Genomic DNA, 22,456 nt, shown 5'->3' on the forward strand with positions numbered 1-22,456 from the left:
AGTAGCACTTTTGAAAATTTCTTCTTAAGGTGTTATAAAATCTCATTAATGCCCTTTAATTAAATTATAAATTACTAATAACATTTTGATATACTTATACTACCTCCGTTTCTTTTTAGTTGACACGTATTCCTTTTTAGGAAGTTTTTTTTAGTTGACACGTTTCCTTTTAGGGTAACTTTTTTACCTTACATTTACAAGCTACCCCCCTAGTAACTTTCATTCTCTTTTATCTCTCCTCTTCTTAATATATGCCTAAATCAAACGCGCCAACTAAATAGAAACGGAGGAAATATTTATTACGAACATTATCAATGTTGCACACATAAATGATAAATCCAACTCACAAAGTCACAACTCACAACCATATGTCCATATTAATCGAATTTTAATCAAATTTAAATTTGTTTTGCTATCTCATAAAACACAATCATAACAAAGATTTTTTTTTTAAAAAAAAAAAAATTATACTGTATAATCATTACAAAAACACACATTCGTGAAGTTTAAATTAAAATATTACCTTAGAAAAGTCTTTCACTCACCAATAATTTCCATTTTTTTTATCAAAAAAACAAAAAAAAAACAAAAACGAGCTTTCAAAAAAAAAAAAAAAATAAAAAATAATACCGAGTATCCGTTATCTAAAACGCGTCGGCCTTGACAGTTGACACTTCGCTCTCTCTCTCTCCCGTTTCTACAACTCAAACAGTTAACTATATTTGAAAAACACAATCTCAAAAAAAAAAAAAAAAAAAAGATGGAATTACCGATTTACCCTTTTCTCTCTCCTCTAAATTGTCTCAACTGTAAATTGTATTCTTCTTCTTCTTCCTTTTTCTTTCCTTCAAAGGCAGCTCTCTCCACTATTTTCTTTCCTTTTTTTTTTCCTCTCTCATAAATCAACAAAAAAAATCCTACTCTCAAATTCTTCCAGAAAAATCCCTAAATAAAATTCACAAAATCTCAATTATCAACTTTATCTTTGATTATCAATCTTAATTTTATCCCTGATTTTTTCAATTTTAATTTCTATCATTTTCTTGATTTTTTCTTCAATCCCCCCTTTTGAAACCCTAAATTCTCATTTCCACATCCCAAACCCTAATTTCGCAATCATTTGCCTTTCTGATTGTGTAATTAGTTCCGAATTTATTGATTTCAAGAGGAATTGAATAAATACCCTAAAATAAAATTAAAAATAAAAAAATTTTATGGCGAGTTTCGAAGAGAATCGCGAGTTGTCGACTAGCAAGCCATCGATTTCGTCGAAGAATTCTGTGTTTAGTCGGTCAATGACGACGCATTCTTCCGTCGCGAATACCTTCTCGAAGAAAGGATACGTTTCGTCTGCCGCTTCGACGGTCGTTGATCGAAACGCGGCGAATATGAAGAAATGGTACAGCAATACTTTTGATTCAGCTGGTACTTCAATCAAAGGGAAGGTTAGGCAGCTTCGAAATTTGTTTGAATCCCAAAAATCATCAAATAATAATAATCATAATAATAGTATTGTTAAATGTAATTCCCAAAAAGTTGAAGAATCGCCTTATAATCATCATTTAGCAAAATTAAGACCTGCTAAATCATTCAGTTCTGATTTTAAGGATTGTTGGTCGATTTTGGATGTTTCTACCATTCGATTTCCGGGTACTGAGGATAGAGTTGTGGTATATTTCACTAGTTTGAGGGGAATTCGGAGAACCCGGGAGGATTGCGATGCTGTCCGGATGATTTTCCGGGCTTATAAAGTGTTCGTCGATGAAAGGGACGTTTCGATGGACGCTGCTTATAGGAAGGAGATACAGGGGTTGCTTGGTGAGAAGAATGTGACATTGCCACAGGTTTTTATTAAGGGGAGGTATGTAGGTGGGGTTGAGTTGATCAGGCAGTGGAACGAAACCGGTGAGCTTCGAAAGATTCTTCAGTCATTGCCAACGAGGGATAGACGGTTCGTGTGTGATAGTTGTGGTGATGTGAGGTTCTTGCCCTGCTCCAACTGTAGTGGTAGTAGGAAGATATTCGACGAGGATGAGGAGGTGATGAAGAGGTGCTTGGAGTGCAATGAAAACGGGCTGATTCGATGCCCGGAGTGTTGTCTGTGAATTACTCCCATGATCACTACTTATGTGATCCAGGTATATTGGTGTGAAAATGATAATTGAGTAGCTAGTGTGTGTGTTTTTAGCTTATGGTCTGGCTTGAATATAACCCCCTTTTTACGGTTTCAGCCTTATCGCGGAGATTTGGTTGTACATTGTTCATAGACTCGTGATGAACAATAATATTATGTATGTCATTGATACAATGATACTTTATAGTATGTACTGAACTAGTGTGACTCCTTGCCGAAAAATGAAAAAATAAAAAAAAATATTCAAACATATTGAATAGAGGAGATTAGCATGTTAGTGCTGGTGTGCTCCATTGTAGCTTGGGAGATGATGGGCATTTCCCTTGACTTGCAGTGTAAATTTACTATGTTGTATATATTAATGACTCTTTTTTCCTTTTCGCAATTGCGCAAACTGAAGCTGTTGTAATGAGAAGGGCTATACTATGGTTTTTGCCCATTGGAATGAATGAGAATTCCTTTGAGCTTTTGACTCAATTTTGTGACTCAAATTTCACTGTTTTATGTTTTCTGACTTGATTATATAATGCTTTTCTCTTGAAGAAATAATTTACTCTGTTTAAACGCGACTTGCTAATTGTTTCACTTGTATGAACCTGTGGCTTTTGTTGAAACATTTTGGCTAGTGTGGAGTTGTAGTGACCGTTTACACAGATCTTGCTACGGAGTAATTTTTATCAGGAATGTACTGCTGTTCAGCTGTTCTCATGTATAATGTGATGTTACATGGACTGATCTTTTAGTATCCAACCTAGCAAGGTCTGTGGTAATTGAGGGCCGAAAGAAAATTTTGTCGGGAGCACACCTTCAAGTGGCCTCCACTCAATGCTATACTGATCTTTGTGTTTAGCATCTTGTTAGTATGCTGTATGAGTGTATGTAGCTGAAGTGTGTTATGTTCTGTATAGCGACCTCCATCCATTAGGCTCTGTTTTAGTTGTTATGTTCCATCCGCAACCTTGCAGTAATGTAGTTACAATCTACGGCCTTGTATTTTGTGAGGGTATATACAATTATACATTGACAACATTGTGATCAATGCATCAATCATCTTTAGAATTGAATGAAAAGTACTCAACTTATCTTTGCTGCATAGTTGGCCATTTTCAGCACGTTCTGACCAATTCTCTTTTGAAGTGTCCATGTCAATGTTGAAGTGTAAAGTGCACGAACATCAGAACATGGATTGTTAAGTTGAAACAGAAGTTCATGTAATCTTTTAATAGTCTAAACAATTTGGTCCATCTGTTGTTTCCCCTTCCTCTTTTCTAATTAAATAAAAGCCCCACTCTGTTTTTTTTCGAACAGATGATGTCAATGACTTTTTTGTGGTGAGTATGCTGTGTTGAATGTAATGAGATAAGGTTGCCATAATTTTCATTCTGCTGAACGGTAATAACAGTGCGTTATATCGAAGGTTTTTGGTACTGTTCGTTTTAATAACCTTGACTAATATTTTGTATCTACTACCTCGTATGATTTCTGCTTTGACAAGATATTCAGTTAGATTATGTCAATTATTATGAAACGAGATGGAGGAGGAGAGTATTCCAAAACCATCTTTAAGAAAATCATACGGTAAAGAAAAAATAAAGCGGGAAAACGCCATTCAAATCTCGATGAAAATGGAGTTTTGCAATTTCTCCCGAAAGGGTACAACTGTACAAGATTGTGTAATCAATCTGGCAAACAACAAGGAATCAACACAGGCTTCAATGTTGCACTGATGTGAGCAACACAAATTAACGTTGTTGTTATCAATGATTGTGTAAAATGGTGAAATTTAGGGATCATCTGCTTTTGCCTAGGGATAACTTCATTCCCTTTCTAAGAATCTCTGCTAATCTATGTGCCCTCCTGGCTTCCCTTTTATACGGGGTTTTAGAAAAATAAAATAAAATAAATTATTTCAAACATAATTGAAGGCTTGAATCTTACTCAAAACTCTTTCAATCAAATTCTTATGAAGAACCAGAAAAGTGAAGAATTATTTAACTTGTAATTTTAACTCTTGCACAGTTGCACCATAATTCTATAATGAATCTTTTTTCTTGAATTTATAATGATGGATCACTCTCAAAGTCTCAATAGTTTTGAGTAAAATTAAGTACGAGTATTTTGAGTTTCTTGTAAAAGACAAAAATCTTAAATTTCGTTCATTTTAAAAATTCACTTGTTTTTGCATGTAGTTAGAGCATGTTCTAATAGACTGTAATCAGCTAAATTGAACTGAACTGAAAATAAACGTATGAGAACATGCCTTTAGTGTACACATTCATAAGCAGCATTTGTTTTGTATTTACATAAACTACGGATTAAAAATTGATGTTTTAGTAAAAAAAAACATTGCATGGTTTATATCGAATTTAACAAATATACTACTACGTAAATTAGTAAAATTGTACAATCAAGTTTCAGTTTTGATCAAAAATATAGTATATTAGATATCAAATTTTATGCAAATCATTCCTTTCATATGTACCTTGTGTGATTGTGTAAGTGAGGTAGTTGCATAGTAGTTGACTAGTTGAGTGTTTTATCTTTGCTACAATTTGATTCTATTCTCACCAAGAGAGAAAGGTGTAACCTATATAAAAAATTTAAAATGAACTGAGATTATCAAATGAGCAAAAACCACTTGAATTCATGTAAAAATTTTCAAAGATGGTGGTTATTGATGGTGATTAATTACTATGAGATATAGAAGTTCTTCCAAAATCCATAGGTACCTATTAGAAAGAAAAAAAATCTTGTGTTGAACTAATTGCTAGTATTTAAAAATTGGTTTATATATTAGAGAGGGATTCTATGTAGTAAGAAGAATAACATTGCTGTTTTCATCGTTTGCCTTTCTCTTGTCTCTTGTAATGGTAAAACTTTTATGGGATGTATGACATTTAAGATCAGCTAAACCACAAACTTCTCAATTTCTCATTATAATAAGATTGTCAATTAGTTTAGTCGATTAAAATCTTTGAACCTAGTCCGTGTTCGGTTTTGAAGTTTCTGTATTAGCCTTAGTGCTTCAATGGTGCTGCATTAAGGGACAAAATTGCAATTTTTAGAATGTTCAAGAGAAATAATATTCTAGCTAAACATCAATGTTTGTAATTTCTAAACAACAATGTAATATACGAAGTACTTAATAACAAAGACTATCATTAAATTTGTATAGCATATATGCTGTAGAGTAGTGGTTCAATCCCACTAAAAACTTTAATGTATTTCTTTTTACTGTCATGTTAAATGACTAAACTCTTTATACTAATTATTTCATTTTTGATGATTACAAACTTTATGATTTCGTTCTTATATAAAAATAAGCCGTGAGTAGATAATATTCATGAGCAAAAATTTTATACTCTATATTTGCACAGGGTCTCAAAAAATGTTGGGACGACTCTGATTAGGAGGGGACTGGAACCTAATCACCCAAAATTGATTTCCGAATCCAGATTAGTCCAAAGGGTGAATTGGGTGGAACACCAAAGGAAAAAAAACAAAGAAAAAAAGAAAAGAAGGATTTACATTTCTTTTCTAGTAAGCTCACAGCTAATTATCCTGCATAGAAAAGAATACGACACAAGCTTGAAGCTTCTATACGTGCATTTGAGGGGTCATTCACTCATTTGCCCCCATCAACTTTTTCGGAGGGGTTTAAACCTATTCTTCTGTAAGTATAATCCTAATAATCAGTAGGTGTAGATTCAACACAAGTCTACTTCAGCTAGCTTGGCCCATCTACAAGGAGAGGTTGTTATATACACTTAAATGTACCGTACATCCATGAATATTTATTCTCATTTTGATAATTGTTTTTATTTTATCATCAAATGAAAAACAAAAACTAACCTTAGATTAGTTGGATGTATATATCAAATTCTAATCTACAAGTGATATCCAACATATTAATTCTTGTAATTGTTGTTAAGGTTGTATGTGTTTTATTTGACTCTTAATCTTCAATACCATTTATTAATTCTTTTTTTTTTTTTTATTTATTTTTTTTTTTTTTTTGGCATATTAATTCTATAAAGAACATGATGATATTATCATACTTCGTATTATGTAACAAACATTATTTATATCTACCTATCATGATCCAAATTAAAGACAAAAATCAAAATATATATTTCAGAATAAGTAATTAACATACATTATTATGCGATTATATATAAAATTATATTATTATTACAATCAAAGAATATGAACATTTAAAATAGTTTATCAAGAGATACAATAAAAATATTTGATTATATATGGAAACAATATATTGTTAATATTTTTTTGTACATGCATTACAAACAAATATAAATCGGAATATTTATCTCTAGCGGGTGCATAACTGTACTCTAGAAAATCGATCATTATGACCATGGCAAATTACTCAATGCACCTGTGGTTGGTTGTTAATGAATAAAGTAATCCCAATAACATTAATCGAATAACTCCTGTAATATTGATCGAGTAAACATTACAACACTGACGAAATATAATCCTTGTAACATTGATCGAGTAGCCTCTAAAACACTAAGGAAGTAATCCTTATAACATTGACCGAGTAACTCCCTATAACACTGACCGAGAAACCTCATAAGTCTAACAAAGTAACACTTGTAACACTCACAGAGTAAACCCTGTAACACTAACGAAGTAACTCTCATATGCCTGGCCACATGGCCACACCCCACACATGACCAACTACATATAAGAATTTGTGATACTATTAGATACAATCCTTTTTATTTTTTATTTTTATTTTTTAAGAAAACAAGTTTGGTGAGAAATTTTGTTAATAATTTTGCTTTTAGTGGTATGTAATTTAATATAGTAGCAGATAATTCTCAATCCATACATGCTCGATTTTATAAATTATTGATGATTAAAATAGAGTTTCTAAAAACCCTAGCCTCTATTTCCTCTCTTCTCTCTCTAAAACCCTAGCCTCCATTGTTGAATTTTGGAGGGGCTTCCATCGATTTTTATCGGTGGAAAGCCCTATTTTTTTTTTTTTTTTTTTTTTTTTTTTGTGCTTTTTCTATTGTTTTAGGTTTATAATAATAATTCTTCCTCTTATAGGAGGAATATTTCTCCCTCGAAAGACAGGATTTTTCTTCTTCTTTAGGAAGATTTGACTCCTTCGAAAGACCGGGTTTTTCTTCTCTCTTTTGAGGGAGGATTTGCTTTTTTATTTTATGGATTGGTATAGAGTTGTTTCATGGGTAAAATTTTGTTCGATATCGAAAAAGAGGTTAATATGTCGATTACAATCTAGCGAATCAGACGAAAATTTTCTGCAGGGCTACAATAGATCGATAGACCCCCTCGCCAATGAAGGCTGTAAATCACAGCGATATGAAAAGAGGGTATGAAGAATGTACGATTTGCAACAACGATCGTAGCTTTGCTTATGAAATGTTTTTATTTGATTCAATTATTACGTATTCATTAGATCTAAATCTCTTTGTAGATGTCGTATGACTTTATTTATGAATCAATTTTATTTCAAAAAAAAAAAAAAAAAAAAATTACAAAAGTTTCTAGAGAAATATAACACAATAATCAATTATATTAATATGTATACTGAAATTCTTAGGCAAGTCAATTTTTTTTTTTACAAATAAATAAATACACATATATATAGAATTAATGAGAGAAATATCTCTTTAAAAAAAACTCTAATTTATTAGTATCAATTATCTGATTAAATTGTATCATATGATACAAAATTGAGGTTAAATTGATGTATGATTCGGGCTTAAGTGATACTTTTAATAGAACCTCTTGTATAGATTTTGATTTCAACTTACGGTTCTCAGCAGGTTCTGGTTCCTATTCAGAATACGCTGATTTTTTGCCCACTCTTATGTGAACTATGTATTGAAAAATGGAGAGACCAATTCAACAAAAATGCTCATACATAGTACATAAAGTAATAATTGATCTTGTTTTCAAAAAAATAAAAATAAAAAATAGAAGTAATAATTGATCCTTGAGAGTACCCACATTTTACATCACAAAGATACAAAATTGGGCTTAAATAATTAAATTGATGTATTATTTGGATTTAAGTGATACTTTTATTCGGTTGAATTGTTGAAGGATACCCTATAGATTTCGTTTCCAAAAATTTGAGAAACTGAGCCAAACAAATTAAAACCTGTTGCAACATATTTTCCATTTTAATACCTAAACAAGAACCTCTTATACAAATTTCGATTTCAAGACTTGCACTAAGAGGTTATGATTCCGAATCAAAATACCCTGATTTTTTCCTCAATCCTATATGAACTATGTATTGAAAAATGGAGAGACCATTTCAACAAAAAGTATACTCATACATAGTCATAAAGTAATAATTGACCCTTTCATTGTCAAAAAAAAAAAAAAAAAAAAAAAAAAAGTTATAATTGACCCTTGTGAGTACCCACATTTTACATCAAATAATAATTCAGTTCTCCACTTATTTCCACTTTAAAGCCCCAAAACTTAGAGAACCATTCATTTCGGTATTTCCAACTATTCTCATCTATAATATTTCTGTTGTTTTCAAAATTCATTTTCTACCAAAAAAAAAAAAAAAAAAAAAAAAAGGCAATTATGGCAGTAGTAGAGATGGTAGTTTCAGCAATGTTTAAAGAAGTGTTGGATAAATTAGTGTCCGAAGGAGTGAAGCAGTTCGTGAAGCTGTTCAACAAAGGAAATAATTCTAAAAATAAAATCAATATCGAAGAATGGAATAATGAGCTGGAGATGATTCAAGCGGTGTTGATTGATGCTGAACACAAGCAATGTGATGATCAAAACGGAAAATCAATCAGGAAGTGGCTGGAGGATCTTCAAGACTTGGCTTTTGATTTGGAGGATCTTTTGGATGACTTTGCCTTTGAAGCCTTGAAAATGAATCAGAGTAGTAATGATGATGTTCATGTTCATCAATTCAAGAAGAATGCTCGTGGATTCCTTCCAACTTCCTTCCATAATATGGTTTGTACTACTTCTATTTCTCTCTACTACTCTGCACTTACTACTTACTACAGTAGCATTTTCTAAAGACTATTTATGCTCTACATATATAGAGTAGACCTGCAAATCCTGACCCAGACCCGATGACCTGACCCGAATGACCCAAAACCAGTGACCCGAAATTGAACCAAATTAAACCGACCCGACCCATACCCGACCCGAAGTGAAACTGACCCGACCTTGACCCGAAACCCAAAATGACCCAACCCGAAATAACCCGACCCAAAGTTGACCCAAAATCCGAAACAACCCGACCTGAAGTTGACCCGAACCGAAAATTACTCGACATAGACATATAGTCCCCTCTTTTTTTTAAGAGTTACAATTTCATCGATACAAGTTATTAGGATATAATAATATAATGCTAGTTGTGCATAAATAATATGAATAGTGGCGAATTTAGCATTTTCATATTGAGATACTCCGTAAGACTTTAACATTTAGAGGTGTCAAAATTCAACCTAATCTAAATTCACCTGTTTTGAATTGTAAATGCGATTTGATTTGAAAAATTTAAGACCCAAACCCAGTCTGTAACCAACTTCGCATTTGACTTGATCCAAACTTAATCCGGCACCGATTTGAACTCAACACGAAATGATTTGACCTGACTTCAACTCAAACCGAATCAGTTTGACTCTATCTAAATTTAATCCGACTTAAATTAACCCGATCAAACTCATTTTGAGCACAATCCGAATTTATTTGAACTGCATATGAATCGATTTGAAGTTGACCCGATATGAATTCTGCAGATTTTTACCGAATTTGACAATCCCAACCGAGATTAGTTAAAACGGTATTATTGACCTGAACAAAAACAACCCGTCGTGGATCAAACCAAACTCCATCCGATTATCCAAATTGACATATCTAGTAGCATCAATGTGCCAACCACTAACAAACACAACAACTTGTCAATCTCTCATCTCCAAAGTATGTCCAAAGTATTTTTTTTTTTTTTTTTTTTTTTTTTTTTTTTTTTTTTTTTTTTTTGGAATGATAATCAAAAGGGAAATACAAATAATGTTAACTTAATATGCCGATTAAAAAAAATTTGTTAATTTATGGAAGTACTAATTTTTTATTTTTAACTTTTTTGCTCAGGTTGGCAATATTTTGGCGTGTGGCTGTGGAGCTACAAGGCAAATTGAATACTCTGACTTTTCATCTAGGATTGATGAGATGAGCAACGCCTTGAACAGTATTAAATCCCGGGTTCCTACTTTGGGTCTCATATCCAACAACTTGAGGCTACCAACATATGCAGTAGAGGAGCTAAGAAGGACGCGACAGACCTCTTCTTTAGGTGAGCCTCATGTTCACGGGAGGAATGATAGGAAAGAAGATATCATTTGTCAATTGCTGGAAGATAAACCAAGTTATGAGAATTATGTTGTGATCCCAATCGTTGGGATGGGAGGCATTGGGAAGACTACTCTTGCTCAGTTTGTTTATAATGATGAGAAGGTGAAGGCTCACTTTGATCTTAAGGCATGGGTGTGCGTATCAGACGTGTTTGATGTCACACGCATAACAAAAGATATCATCAATTCGACTACCCCTGACAATTTTTATTTTAACAACTTGAATGAAGCACAACAGAAATTGCAAGAAGTGGTAAAAGATAAAAAAATCTTAGTTGTTCTTGATGATATTTGGAGTGAGGAATATGAGGAGTGGAACTAGCTACAGATACCTTTTCTTGGTGCAGCACGAGGAAGCAGAGTCATTGTCACAACCAGAAAGGAGGTCACTGCAAGGGTGATGAATAGTCAGCATTATCCCAACACCATCCATTTAGAACGTTTGTCTGGTGAGTATTGTTGGAGTATATTTCAGCAGCATGTTAATACTGTGTATCAAGACCTTGCTGAGAGGCGGGATGATATTATCCGCAAATGCGATGGATTACCTTTGGCTGCAAAAACTCTTGGAGGTCTCCTACGAAAGACAGTGGAGAAGAGTCAGCGCCAAAGGATAATAGATAGCAATATTTGGAGCAAGACGTGTGGAATTTGCCGGTTTTAAGGTTGAGTTATCATCATTTGCCATCTCTTCTGAAGTGTTTATTTGCTTATTGTTCCGTATTTCCCAAAGATTACCTATTTGAGGAGATGGAGATTATCCAACTGTGGATGGCTCAGGGCTTCCTACTAGACAACACAAATGAAAGAATGGAAGATATTGGCCATGATTACTTCAATGATCTGGTATCAAGGTCATTATTTGAAAAAAGTCAATTTAAAGGAATGTTCATCATGCATGACCTCATACATGATGTGGCTCAATTTGCTGCAGGCAACCTATGCAACGCAATGGATGGCACGGATGCACACATGGATTTCAGAAGAACTCGCCATTTGTTCATCCCGCGTGTTCAAACCTTGGGATTATTTCAAATTCCGGCTTCTCAGTTGCGTACTTTTCTAAGCACAACTTTTTTGCATAGTGACTATTCTAATTTCTGTCACTTACGCACTCTATCTCTATGTTCGTATATAATTGAAGATTTGCCAGAATGTATTGGTGATTTAATATACTTGTGCTACCTTAATCTTAAATTTAAACGTATAAAAGTGTTGCCATATTCAATCAGCAAGTTGTGGAATCTCCAAACACTATGCTTGAATGGATGTTGGCAACTTGAGAAGGTTCAATGTATCGAATCGCTGGGGAAACTTCGTCATCTATACATCAGTAGTACCATCTTAAAGGAGATGCCGCCTGGAATTGGGAAATTAACAAACTTGCAGACTTTGGAGACCATTTATGTTGGCAGTTGGAGGTGGGTCCAGGGTAAGGGAGTTGGGAAAGTTGCATAACCTCCGTGGAAGGCTATTAATTTCTAACCTAGAAATTGTGACACATGTTGAGGATGTAGAGGAAGCCCAATTGCATAAAAAAGAGTGTCTTGATAGGTTGTATATGAGATGGGGAAGTTGTATTGATGAAATTGATGACAAGACTAAGAGAGATGTGATTGAGAAGTTGCAGCCTTACACTTCCATCAAAGAGTGTATGTTAGATGGGTACATGGGCTCGACATTCCCCAGTTGGTTGGGAGATCCCTCTTTCATTAACATGGTGCACATTAAGCTGGTGAATTGTGAGAAATGTGAATGGTTGCCTCCACTAGGGAATCTACCCTCTTTGAAAAGTCTTCTAATTGAAGATATGAGTGGTATTAAGGAGGTTGGTCTTGAATTTTATGGGTATTGTTCAACTCCTTTTCCATCTTTGAAGACTCTACATGTAAAGCGTGTGAAATCCTGGGAGAAGTGGGTGCACCCACTAGTTGACAACAACAAAGCATTCCCCATCCTTGAAGAGCTTTTGATTTATAGTTGTCCGTTATTGCAAGGTGATATACCTCCTCATTTGCCTTCTCTTAGAAGGTTGAAAATCAATGGAGTCCAGCAGCTACAATCCTTGAAATTGAAGAATTCGTCTTCCTCAACTTCTCATCTTGAAGAACTCATTGTTTCAGGCTGCGAATCTATGGTCTCTATTGGTCAAATTCCCTTGACTCTAAAATCGCTGATGATTAATTATTGCGAGAAACTAGGGTATGTAGAGTTTGATGAACAATCTACGAATTTGTCTCGTGGAAGTGACTTTGAGAAAGGCCTAAGGAATGAAGAAAGCATAGGAGTCTCCTTGAAGGATGCATTGGAACTTCCTCTTCTCACCATATTGAAAATAGAAAGATGCCCAAGTCTAATATCATTACAGCAAAGCTTGCTTCTTCCAGCTTTACAAGATCTTCAGTTACAAAATTGCGGAAATATGGATTGGCTTCCTGTTGAATTGCACAAATGTACCTCCCTCCAGGAGTTACGGATTGAAGAATGCCCTAAAATACATAGCTTAGCAGAAGGTGGTTTACCAAGAAACCTGACATCCCTTGCAATTGAAGAAGTGAACATAAGTCAGGCAATACAAATAATAGAGTGTATTCCGTGCCCCCACCTTTCTCTCCCTTCTTCCTTGTCCAGATTAGAAATCAAGGGTTTCCAAAATTTGAAAACCATATCATTGAATGGCAGCACCCATCCCAACCTCACTCACCTTGATGTTATGAATTGCCCAAGGCTTGAATCATTGTTTAGCAATTTCACCTCACTTGAACATTTATCAATTGAAAATTGCCCAGAATTACACAACATTCTAGAAGGAGGTTTACCCACAAACCTGAGGTGGTTTTCAATCATAGGAATCAAGATAGACAAACCAATAAAAGAGTGGGGATTGCACCTTCTTACTTCCCTCAAACGTCTTGAACTTATAGATGTAGGCAGTTGTGTTGATACACTAGAGTCCATTAGCTATCCTGACTTTCCCTCTTCTTTGTGTTGGTTAAATATAGAGGGTTTCCAAAATTTGAAAACAATATGTCGTTCCACTCTTCCCTACCTGTCCTATATGAATTTCAGTAATTGCCCCAAATTGGAATTCTCCACGTGATGTGATGGAACAACAATTGACAAGTGATCCCAATGGTCGTATAGAAACAGAGAATGGAAGATTCTCCCTGCCTCTGTCTGGAAGTCAACCAAGCTCTGCCCATTCAAGTAAGTTTTACATTTTTACATTAACATACATGTTCCAAACAAGTAAGTTTTATATTTCACTTTTGACAGCTTATTAATGGAACTTCACTCAAAAACTTGTTAGCATGAATTCAACCATCTCAGCCTAATTTATGCATTTTACTTTGCAAATTTTGTCTCTTTTCTGTCTAATTCTAATCAATCATTCACTCATAGATATATGAAGATTTTTGAAAATCAGACTGTTTTCCATTTGTGTTTACTAGGCCCTATAAGTGTAAAACATGGGGAGAGTTTATCCTTGAAACAATCCATGAACTTAATATATTCTGCAAGAAATGTTTGCCAATAAAACTCAATCAAGTGAGCTAACATTAACAGTATAAGTACAGTGGCTTTCATAACATTTTTTTTTTCTTACCATTTGGTGCTCGAAATTGTCATACATGACCTTGAAGAATTGGTGTTTTGTTGCTGAAGTTCAAACCAATAATTATAATACTCCGCAATATATGCAGTAGCTTAATATAATATTTCAGCATACCTGCATTCTCCCTGCCTCTTTCTGGGAGATAACCGATCCAAGCTCGTCCCATTCAAGTAAACTTAATTAATAATGGTCTCACATTCATTTTACATTATACATCAACTTATGTTTTAAATACACCAATCTTAGAAATCAATAAAACTTCAGTCAAGCAAAAAAACATAAATTGTATATGCGTTTTATGTTACAATTATTGTTAGTTTTGAGTTTAATCAATCATTCAGTCATAGAATATATTTTAATTGTTTTTTTATAATTTATTTATTGGGAATATAACAATATATGATTGTGCAAATTACAAATTTTTTATGCAATGGATCAGTAAGTTTAGATATATAAAGGTATTTTCTTTTAAGGACATATTCTTTAGCTAATTAATATTTTCAGGTTTTCCGTGAACTGGCTTAATTGATACATAAACTAGCTGATCTTGATATTTCAGCATACCTGCATGCTGTTGAAGCTGGGTTGTTGTATTCGTTAAGCGATATTCTGTTTAGGAATTCTAAGACCATGTAACATCTATAGACCAGAACATTAGTACATTTATATTGTCTGGCCGTTTTGCTTACTTGTATTCTGTATTCTCAAATTACAAAATCTCTTTACTAATTTATGGTCTTGATTGTTTGATCATTCCAAACTAGTATGTTCTGATCTGATGTATAATCACTCATAACTTATTAATTACTAATACTCTTCTTTCTTTGCTCTGTTGATAAAACTTCCTGCTGGTTTGTTATCCCACCATTACCATTTTTTCTCGGCTACTGATAATTTCAACCTCCTAAATCTTTTGAGTTTTTGAGCACCAACTGACCTGTAGTGTTCATTCATGCATCTAACTTAGTTTTCCATGAACTATGCTTGTTAGTTCACTTAACTATGTCAATACTCATTTTTGCAGATATTGTATACTCTTCACTTTTAATTGGTAAGAAGATACTTCTTCTGTATCATGTACTGTGTAAACTTTTGTAAATTAAACAATCACTTTCACCTATTTCACAGTTGTAAATTTTAGTCCTTTTTTTATGTTATTACAGTTAACCTTTAATCGTAGCCAATGACTAAAATAGAAGATACTTGTATAGATTATGGATGAAAATTTCACAGCCACATCAAACAAAATATTGTATTAACCTATTATCTGTTAGGGAAGGGCAATGGATTTGAATTCTGCATATTGATAATAGATGGTTTACAGTCAACGAGGTATTTTATAATTTTCAAGTATTATCTTTTTTCTTTGTTAAAAGGAATTCTGATTTTTGAGTGAATGCTTTTTCATCTGTTTCCAATTTCACATGTATATGCAAGTTTCTGACATTCTTTGCTTATCTATAGCAACCCCAGTGCATTTGATCTCATATTTTTACTAGAAACTGTACTATTTGTATTATTTTATCGCTTGTTTGCTCTAGAAACTTGTAGAAAGCTAGAAACAATAGCATATAATCCTTTGCCTAATAGCATTTCACATACTCTCTTATATCAGGCGACAAACATTATTGGTCTACACTTCTAGAGCTGCAGAAAGTCTGTCCACGTTCAGACATTCATCCAAGATTAATGTCATTACAGTTTTGCAAGATGATCAGATCCCTGGCAGAGTGTTTTGGTTATGCTGCAGTCGTACCAAATAGAAGCTTGTCAAAGCTAGAAAGTTTCGACGTTGTTTATTAAATTAAGCAACATTGTGGCCAAGATGCAGTGCTATAGTTCCAAGAACCAACAGATAATGCATTAGGCCTCTATTTGAGCTTGATGACAACTTCGGTTAGGCAAGATACTTGAGAGTCAGACCGCTCTATATCTGTAACTACTTCAAGGTTTGTTATTGCCTTGAATTGTTTTCATTTTTCACTTTTGATTCAGGGACAAGTCGACAGGATGCACCTGTAACTTTTACGGTCACATAAATTGAGAATTTGCTTTTCATTGATGTTGTATATGCATTTCATCTGTTTTTGATTTTTTGTTGTCCAATAAAAATGGAACGCCTTTGGTAATTTCTCTTATATTACTAATGATCATTGGCTTTTGGAAGCACCAATGTCAAGAGTAATTTTTTTGTAATTTCTCTTATACTACTGATATCTAGCTAGCACCAAGTATGCACACTAGAAAACTGGAAGCAATAATGTATAATTTGTTTCTCTTTTGAAATTGCTCGTAATTTCTTTTATCAGGTGACACATTTTTGGGTCTAGAACTGCAGAGTGTATCTCCACATTGCTCAATCCTATTGTTGAGAATGTCACATTCATTCACGGATTACTGAGGTGGCGTAATTACAACCCCAGGCAGTCTTTTGATTACATTTATCTTACGAAGCAACATAGAACCGTATTGTGGCATTAGACATCTGTAAGATACCTGAGAGTTTGTTGCAGTGCAGCTCACTTTGGTTAGGAAAGTTACTTGGGACTGATTTCAATGTCTGCAAGTACTTCAAGGTGGTTAGTGACTCATGTACATGTTTAATCAGATTTACTTGATTGAATCATTACTCTAATCTGTATGTTGGATTATGTTTGTTCTTATTTCCTGGGTGTATTTACAGTCTCCAGAATTTGGATGATTAGACATCAATATGACAATATGTAGAAGGCATTTTTTTTCCTAATTACATGTATTTGAACTAGCTTGGAACAACGGGGATGGTGTTTTATTGTTTTATGCATTACAAAATGAAATTCATAATATATGGTGGATTTTTATATACAAGTATAGTATGTATCAATTCCAAGATCATTTGAAATCGGAAGGAGAGCTCTAACCACTTGAGCTATCCCTCTCTTTCCTTAATAAATGATGATGTGGAGTAACATCTAGCCAAGCATTAATCATTGCCCGACCCCATTATACATTTTAATTAAATTATTTTTTTAATGCTTTAATATTGTAATTAAATTAATTAGAGCTTTTTGTATAAATAGAAAAAGTACTTACTAATAATTGGTCCTTAATGACTTTGTGAGTACACACCCATTTAGAATTTCGTCACTTTACAACTATCTACCTCCGTTAATCCTGCTATCGATAATTCATTTCCCACCAATCCCAGATAAACCAATCATCTCATACACAATCACTAGATTTTGCTAAATCATAAACAAAATAAAAATCAAATTTTGCTAGTAGCCGGTCAAGGATGGCCATTGGCGAGATGTTTCTGTCTGCATTTCTGCAATTGTTGTTTGAGAAGCTGTTGTCAACCGGCGGAAGCCAATTCTTGAAGATGGTTGGTGGAGTTGATCTGCCGAAAACAATCAAGAAATGGAAGATACAGCTTACTAGGCTGAAAGCTCTGCTGGATGATGCTGAGCTGCAGCAATTTCACAGTAAACCTGTCAAGTTATGGCTGAATGACCTCCTAGATTTAGCTTATAACATTGAAGATATCTTGGACCATTTTGCAATCGAAGTTCAACGTTACGAGTTGAAAAAGGCGGAGGAAGATCAAGTTAATGCAGTAGATGATCATTCTCACCATGGGATTCTAGACAGTAGTTTATGCAGTAGATGACCATACAAGTCATACAATAGTCCTAACAATCAATGGAACTTCACTCAAGCAATAAGCATCAAGTGACTTCAACGAATTTGACCATTTCAAGCTAGTTATACATGCCTTTTTTTGCTTTTCAATCTAGTTATAACATAATTACATGACTGGATATAGGGAGTAACCAAAAGACATTTTGCTTGATAGACTTGAAAGTGAAACTGCTTTGAGACACTATAATATGGTGTAAGATGCTATGAGCAGTAAAATTACATGTGTGCTGTAAATTTCATGGTATAAGTTTTATTCATTGTAGTTCCTCCACAAAAAACTCACCAACTGTAAGGGTGGCACGCAGTCAGGAATTGACAGCATCAGTTTTTCAATCCAGACTGGATTCAGGTTGTTCTTTATAACGCGAGTCTTCACTGACTGCAAGGAGAGTCATCAAGACCAAGTTTAATATAAAAGCAAGAGCCAGAAATATACCAGGAGAGCTAACAAAGTCACAAGGGGAAGATTGTTACTTGTTGTCCCAAACAGAGGATGGATGACTTATGGATCACTAGATACCATTTCTCGGATGGCAAGATTCGTGCCTCTGACCACAGTTAATTTAATCAGTCCAACAAATTCAGTCATACCTGGCTGCAATAAGAAAGTACAAGCTCGGTTACAGAGGACTATAGTTTCTAATGAATTAAAGGGTTGAATGACAAAAAATTGTAATTTCTTATGTTTCATGAAATATAAAGACATACAATCAAATCACAGTTTTTAGAACCTTTCTTCTCGTCCTTTCTTTTGGAGCTATGGCGGCTACAACGAACACATGCCCAATTCCCGTAATGCGAAGGCTGTTTACTTGTTTATGTATTTCTTATCTAATGATAACACCAGATCCTTGCTTGATGAAGTTTGATAGGTTGACAGACTTCTATATGTTGATGGACTCGTAGGAAGTGAATATAGACACATCAGATACACATCAGATATGCCAAATTTCTTCATTTTTGATACCTGATAAAATCAGAGCGCTCCTCTATAGCAGAATCTGGTTTTGGTTTCATTATGTTTCAAGGAATGAAGGCTTCATGCTTTTGTTGGCTACTATATTTCCTCCCATTTCTTCCAGGGCATCTACTTGGTCCTCTGTCCAATCATCTAGCTTCACTGATAAATGTTGTAAATGTAATACAAAGACATACATTCTTCATTGTGATCCCCTCCCCCAAAAAAGAATAAAAGATGGCCATATCCCTAAAACATTGCTATAGTTATTACAATAGGAGCATGGATATGAGGTTAATGTTAATTAGAGATTGTACAGTAACAAGCTTTAAAAAAATGTGAATAAACCTAGTGCATAGGTATACCTTTAATCACTAAGCACTATACTCACGAGTGAAAAAGTTTTACCTTTAAAAGCATATCACTAAAAAGTAAAAACAAATTTCTAGTTGTGACACAGTTCTCATCAACTTCACAAGTATTGTATAGGTTCACTGTTTCCGGCCTATGAAGCAAAATGTACATAGTTAAGCTTTAGAAAATAACATGTTCTGAGAGCACACCAATCACACAAGGCTTATGGCCTTCACACACACACCCCCACCCCCCCTCTTTTTCCTAAAAAAGGCACTAACCACCAGTTTACATCTCATGCAGGTCTAAATCACACAGCAATGGCAGTCGAGCCAGTCCTGCAAATCAATTTACTCACTTCAACAGGACTAAAGATCAGCTGAAGTCGAATTAACTCATAAGAGAATTATAAAGATGGTTTAACCCCAAAGGATTGCAATGAAAGGTTATTCAAAATTGAATCCATATAATTATGCTTATGATGACAACTGCTGTATAAGCTTCAACAAAAGAATATCTACAATACACAAAAGGATAACCAAAAACAAACAAATCAATGATTGGAAATTCAATTTTGCTTACAAATTACAACAAGCCAAACATGTACAAAATCAAGAACATGATTCTGAACCTTTGTTCCACACATTAGTTTACCTTCATTATTTTACAATACAATACTGGGCTTGTTTTTCATCCTTCACACTACATCATTCAATTACTCATCACTAGTGCCTCAGCAAGGTAATGGAAGATATAGTTGTGAACTGTGCCTACCAATCTGTTTGGGGATTTAAGCAGTTTCATGGATATAGAAGGAAATTTTATTGGTCATCACACCCTATGTTTTATGGTAATGCAATTATATGCTCCATCATTAATCAGCCAAAATATAAGTTATCCACAAACATTCATCAATTAAATCTTACATTAATCTACAGTATTTTGAAGTGCAACTGAAACTACTCAATCATTATTACAAAATGTAAACCTCTGTTGCATTTATAGATTATATTAATGTGGTCAACTTTTCTCAAACCCATATACAAGTTTTATTCAACACACTTAGCTATGTCTCTTTAGTAAGATATATCTGCTCATCCCATTTTTTCCCGTAAAACCCTTCATAAAAATAATTTAGCCCACCAATCTTTCTTTATATCTTCTTAATTAGGGGGTTGCATTGCATTTATAAAGATTACAGGCAATCAAATGCAATTATAAAGCACAAAGCTTTTCTAAGCATATTTAAAGAGGTTTGGATGCCTTACAGGGCACATAAGATCTAATCTAGTCATCCACAAACAAAGTTGACATATCAAAGAAGCATATTATTTAGCAAAGCACTTAAACTTTAAAAAGGAGAGACGAAATCAAAAGAAAGCTCTGTGGCATTTGATAATTTCTAACAATTTAACAAGAAACTGAATGTACATCATCATCTCAGGAAAGGACCTTAGAATTTACCATATTTTGGTTAAGTAATTGCCTTCTCCAAAGCCAGAGGCAGTTTCTTATTCTCGTTCTGCTGCTACAGCATGAATTCATCAAACTGCTTAGCTCTTTTTTGCATGTCCTTAATGATCTCATCTGTGGTAGCATAAATCTGGTTAGGCAAATATACTTGCAAGTAATCAAACCATTCTGCTAGAGTCATCATTTCCAGGTCCGGCACATTAATGGCCTGAGGATCTTTGCTTCTATTATAACTCTTGACCTCTGACTCTTTAACAATCTCTTCCATATCTGATTCGTCCACTCTCCCATCATTCAGCACTACATCACATTCACTCTCTACTCCGTTACAAACCTTTTCGTCAGCTTGAGAAGCAGCAATCAGATTGCCATCAGCTTCCTCCACACAATGCTGCTCTCTCACACATTGAGCACCTCCATCCTGATCAAGAACCACCCCCTCCAAAAACTGTACATTAGTTTTATCATCCATCCATTTTTCGCGAGGTTGGTGCCTTGAATTCACCACCTGTTCCGGCAATTCCTTCCCCAACACCTTATGATTCACTTTCTCTTCCAAAACATCTTGATCACCTCCCACACATTGATCACTTTTGCAAGGTTGGTGCCTTGAATTCACCACCAGGTCCGGCAATTCCTTCCCCAACACCTCATGATTCACTCTCTCTTCCAAAACAACATCTTGAGCAGCTTCCATTCTCCGATCATCCAACATTGCATCACTCTCATTGCCACATTGACCATTTTCCTGCTGAGTAGTCTCATCCATCGGTTCAGCAGAATTCTGCCCTTTCAAAGACGGCGCACCTCCCTCTTGTTCAGAAACCTCCGCCTTTGTTTTATCATCCATCCAATTTTCACAAGGAACTTCCTTTTCTAATGCCTCTGGAAAAGCATCCAGGACATCATCTACACTCCTAATACTATGTTTCTTTATCCTCGCACGTCCACGCCCACGCCCACGACCACGACCACCTCGTGTGGGTTTGCAATCATCCATACCAAAACCCTTGTCTTCCACAACTTCCTCCACCACAGAAATGGGTGGTATTACACCGTCAGCATTATTAGCACGCCTAGTCCTCCTGGGCTGAATAACTTGTTCTAAACCCAGAAATTCAACCTCTCCTCTCCTCCTAGTGTTCTTCTTCCTCATAACCCCACACTCATCTTCATCCTCTTTCTTCGCATCAACCTTCAAATCCCCAATTTCCAACTTGGAACCCTTAATACTTCCTAAATCAATTGCAGCTTTTCTATTTCTAGTAATTCTACGATTGTTGGTTTCCTCCTCAATTGGGACAATTTCAACCCTAATTGAGGTAAGCTCACCAAATTCAATCACATCCCCATTACGAATTTCAAAAGGGGAAAGGGGTTTGAGTTGAGAGGAGTTCAAGATAGTACCATTTGACGAATCGAGGTCTTTGATTTCCCAGATTCCAGATTCTTTGTTGAATTCGATGATGAGATGATTGGAGGAAATTCCGGGATCTTTGATGGTGAGATTGTTGCCTTTTACGAGTCGCCCAATTCGAACTTTGGAGTTGAATTCTAGGGTTTCACCTTGTCGAGGACCACTTTGCATTAGCAGCTTCAGAGTTGATGATTTGGAGGACGCCATTGTTGGAAAACTGGAGGTAGAATTCAAATTAGAAGAATGAGCTATTCAAGTAGGACTGAAAACTTCTTTAAAAAAAAATATAAAAAAAAAAAAAAAAAAAAAAAAAAGTAGGACTGAAAACTGAAAATAATGGAGTTATTGGCGCTGTAAAGGAATTTCAAAATTATACTCGCATACGTATAAGTTGGAGGTGATCAATGAGAAGGCCGGGCCGGGCCAAGGT

At 34.7% G+C, this 22,456-nt stretch overlaps 3 protein-coding genes and 1 long non-coding RNA gene across 7 annotated transcripts; 2 read left to right on the top strand and 2 right to left on the bottom strand.

The window, feature by feature from the left end:
* Window positions 1-837: 837 nt before the first annotated feature.
* Window positions 838-2,606, top strand: LOC145555743 (uncharacterized protein At5g39865-like). The gene has a single exon (XM_081617472.1). It carries the CDS (start codon window positions 1,215-1,217, stop codon window positions 2,103-2,105), a length of 891 nt encoding a protein of 296 aa, XP_081473598.1. The 5' UTR covers window positions 838-1,214; the 3' UTR covers window positions 2,106-2,606.
* Window positions 2,607-8,632: 6,026 nt separating this feature from the next.
* LOC145641673 (putative disease resistance protein RGA3) lies at window positions 8,633-16,918 on the top strand. Of its 4 annotated transcripts, none has more exons than XM_081692577.1 (5): window positions 8,633-9,121; window positions 10,268-11,381; window positions 11,462-13,734; window positions 15,759-16,092; window positions 16,453-16,918. In XM_081692577.1, the coding sequence occupies exon 3, from the start codon at window positions 11,933-11,935 to the stop codon at window positions 13,625-13,627; it is 1,695 nt and encodes a 564-aa protein (XP_081548703.1). In that variant the 5' UTR covers window positions 8,633-9,121; window positions 10,268-11,381; window positions 11,462-11,932; the 3' UTR covers window positions 13,628-13,734; window positions 15,759-16,092; window positions 16,453-16,918. The 4 variants fall into 4 exon arrangements, with proteins under 4 accessions (XP_081548703.1, XP_081548704.1, XP_081548702.1 ...); XM_081692578.1 differs by having other exon boundaries at window positions 10,268-11,373; XM_081692576.1 differs by having other exon boundaries at window positions 10,268-13,734.
* Window positions 16,919-17,227: 309 nt separating this feature from the next.
* On the bottom strand, window positions 17,228-18,973 carry LOC145555744 (uncharacterized). The gene is made up of 3 exons (XR_014091547.1): window positions 18,533-18,973; window positions 18,299-18,419; window positions 17,228-18,203 (listed from the first exon to the last, which is right to left on the bottom strand). It is a non-coding gene; the product is annotated as an uncharacterized LOC145555744 (long non-coding RNA).
* Window positions 18,974-19,807: 834 nt separating this feature from the next.
* LOC145555745 (uncharacterized) lies at window positions 19,808-22,269 on the bottom strand. Its single transcript, XM_081617473.1, has one exon. It carries the CDS (start codon window positions 22,231-22,233, stop codon window positions 20,665-20,667), a length of 1,569 nt encoding a protein of 522 aa, XP_081473599.1. The 5' UTR covers window positions 22,234-22,269; the 3' UTR covers window positions 19,808-20,664.
* Window positions 22,270-22,456: the final 187 nt, after the last annotated feature.

This window comes from Chenopodium album, chromosome 8 (genome assembly GCF_948465745.1).
Source record: "Chenopodium album chromosome 8, dcCheAlbu1.1, whole genome shotgun sequence".
Lineage (NCBI taxonomy): Eukaryota > Viridiplantae > Streptophyta > Magnoliopsida > Caryophyllales > Amaranthaceae > Chenopodium > Chenopodium album.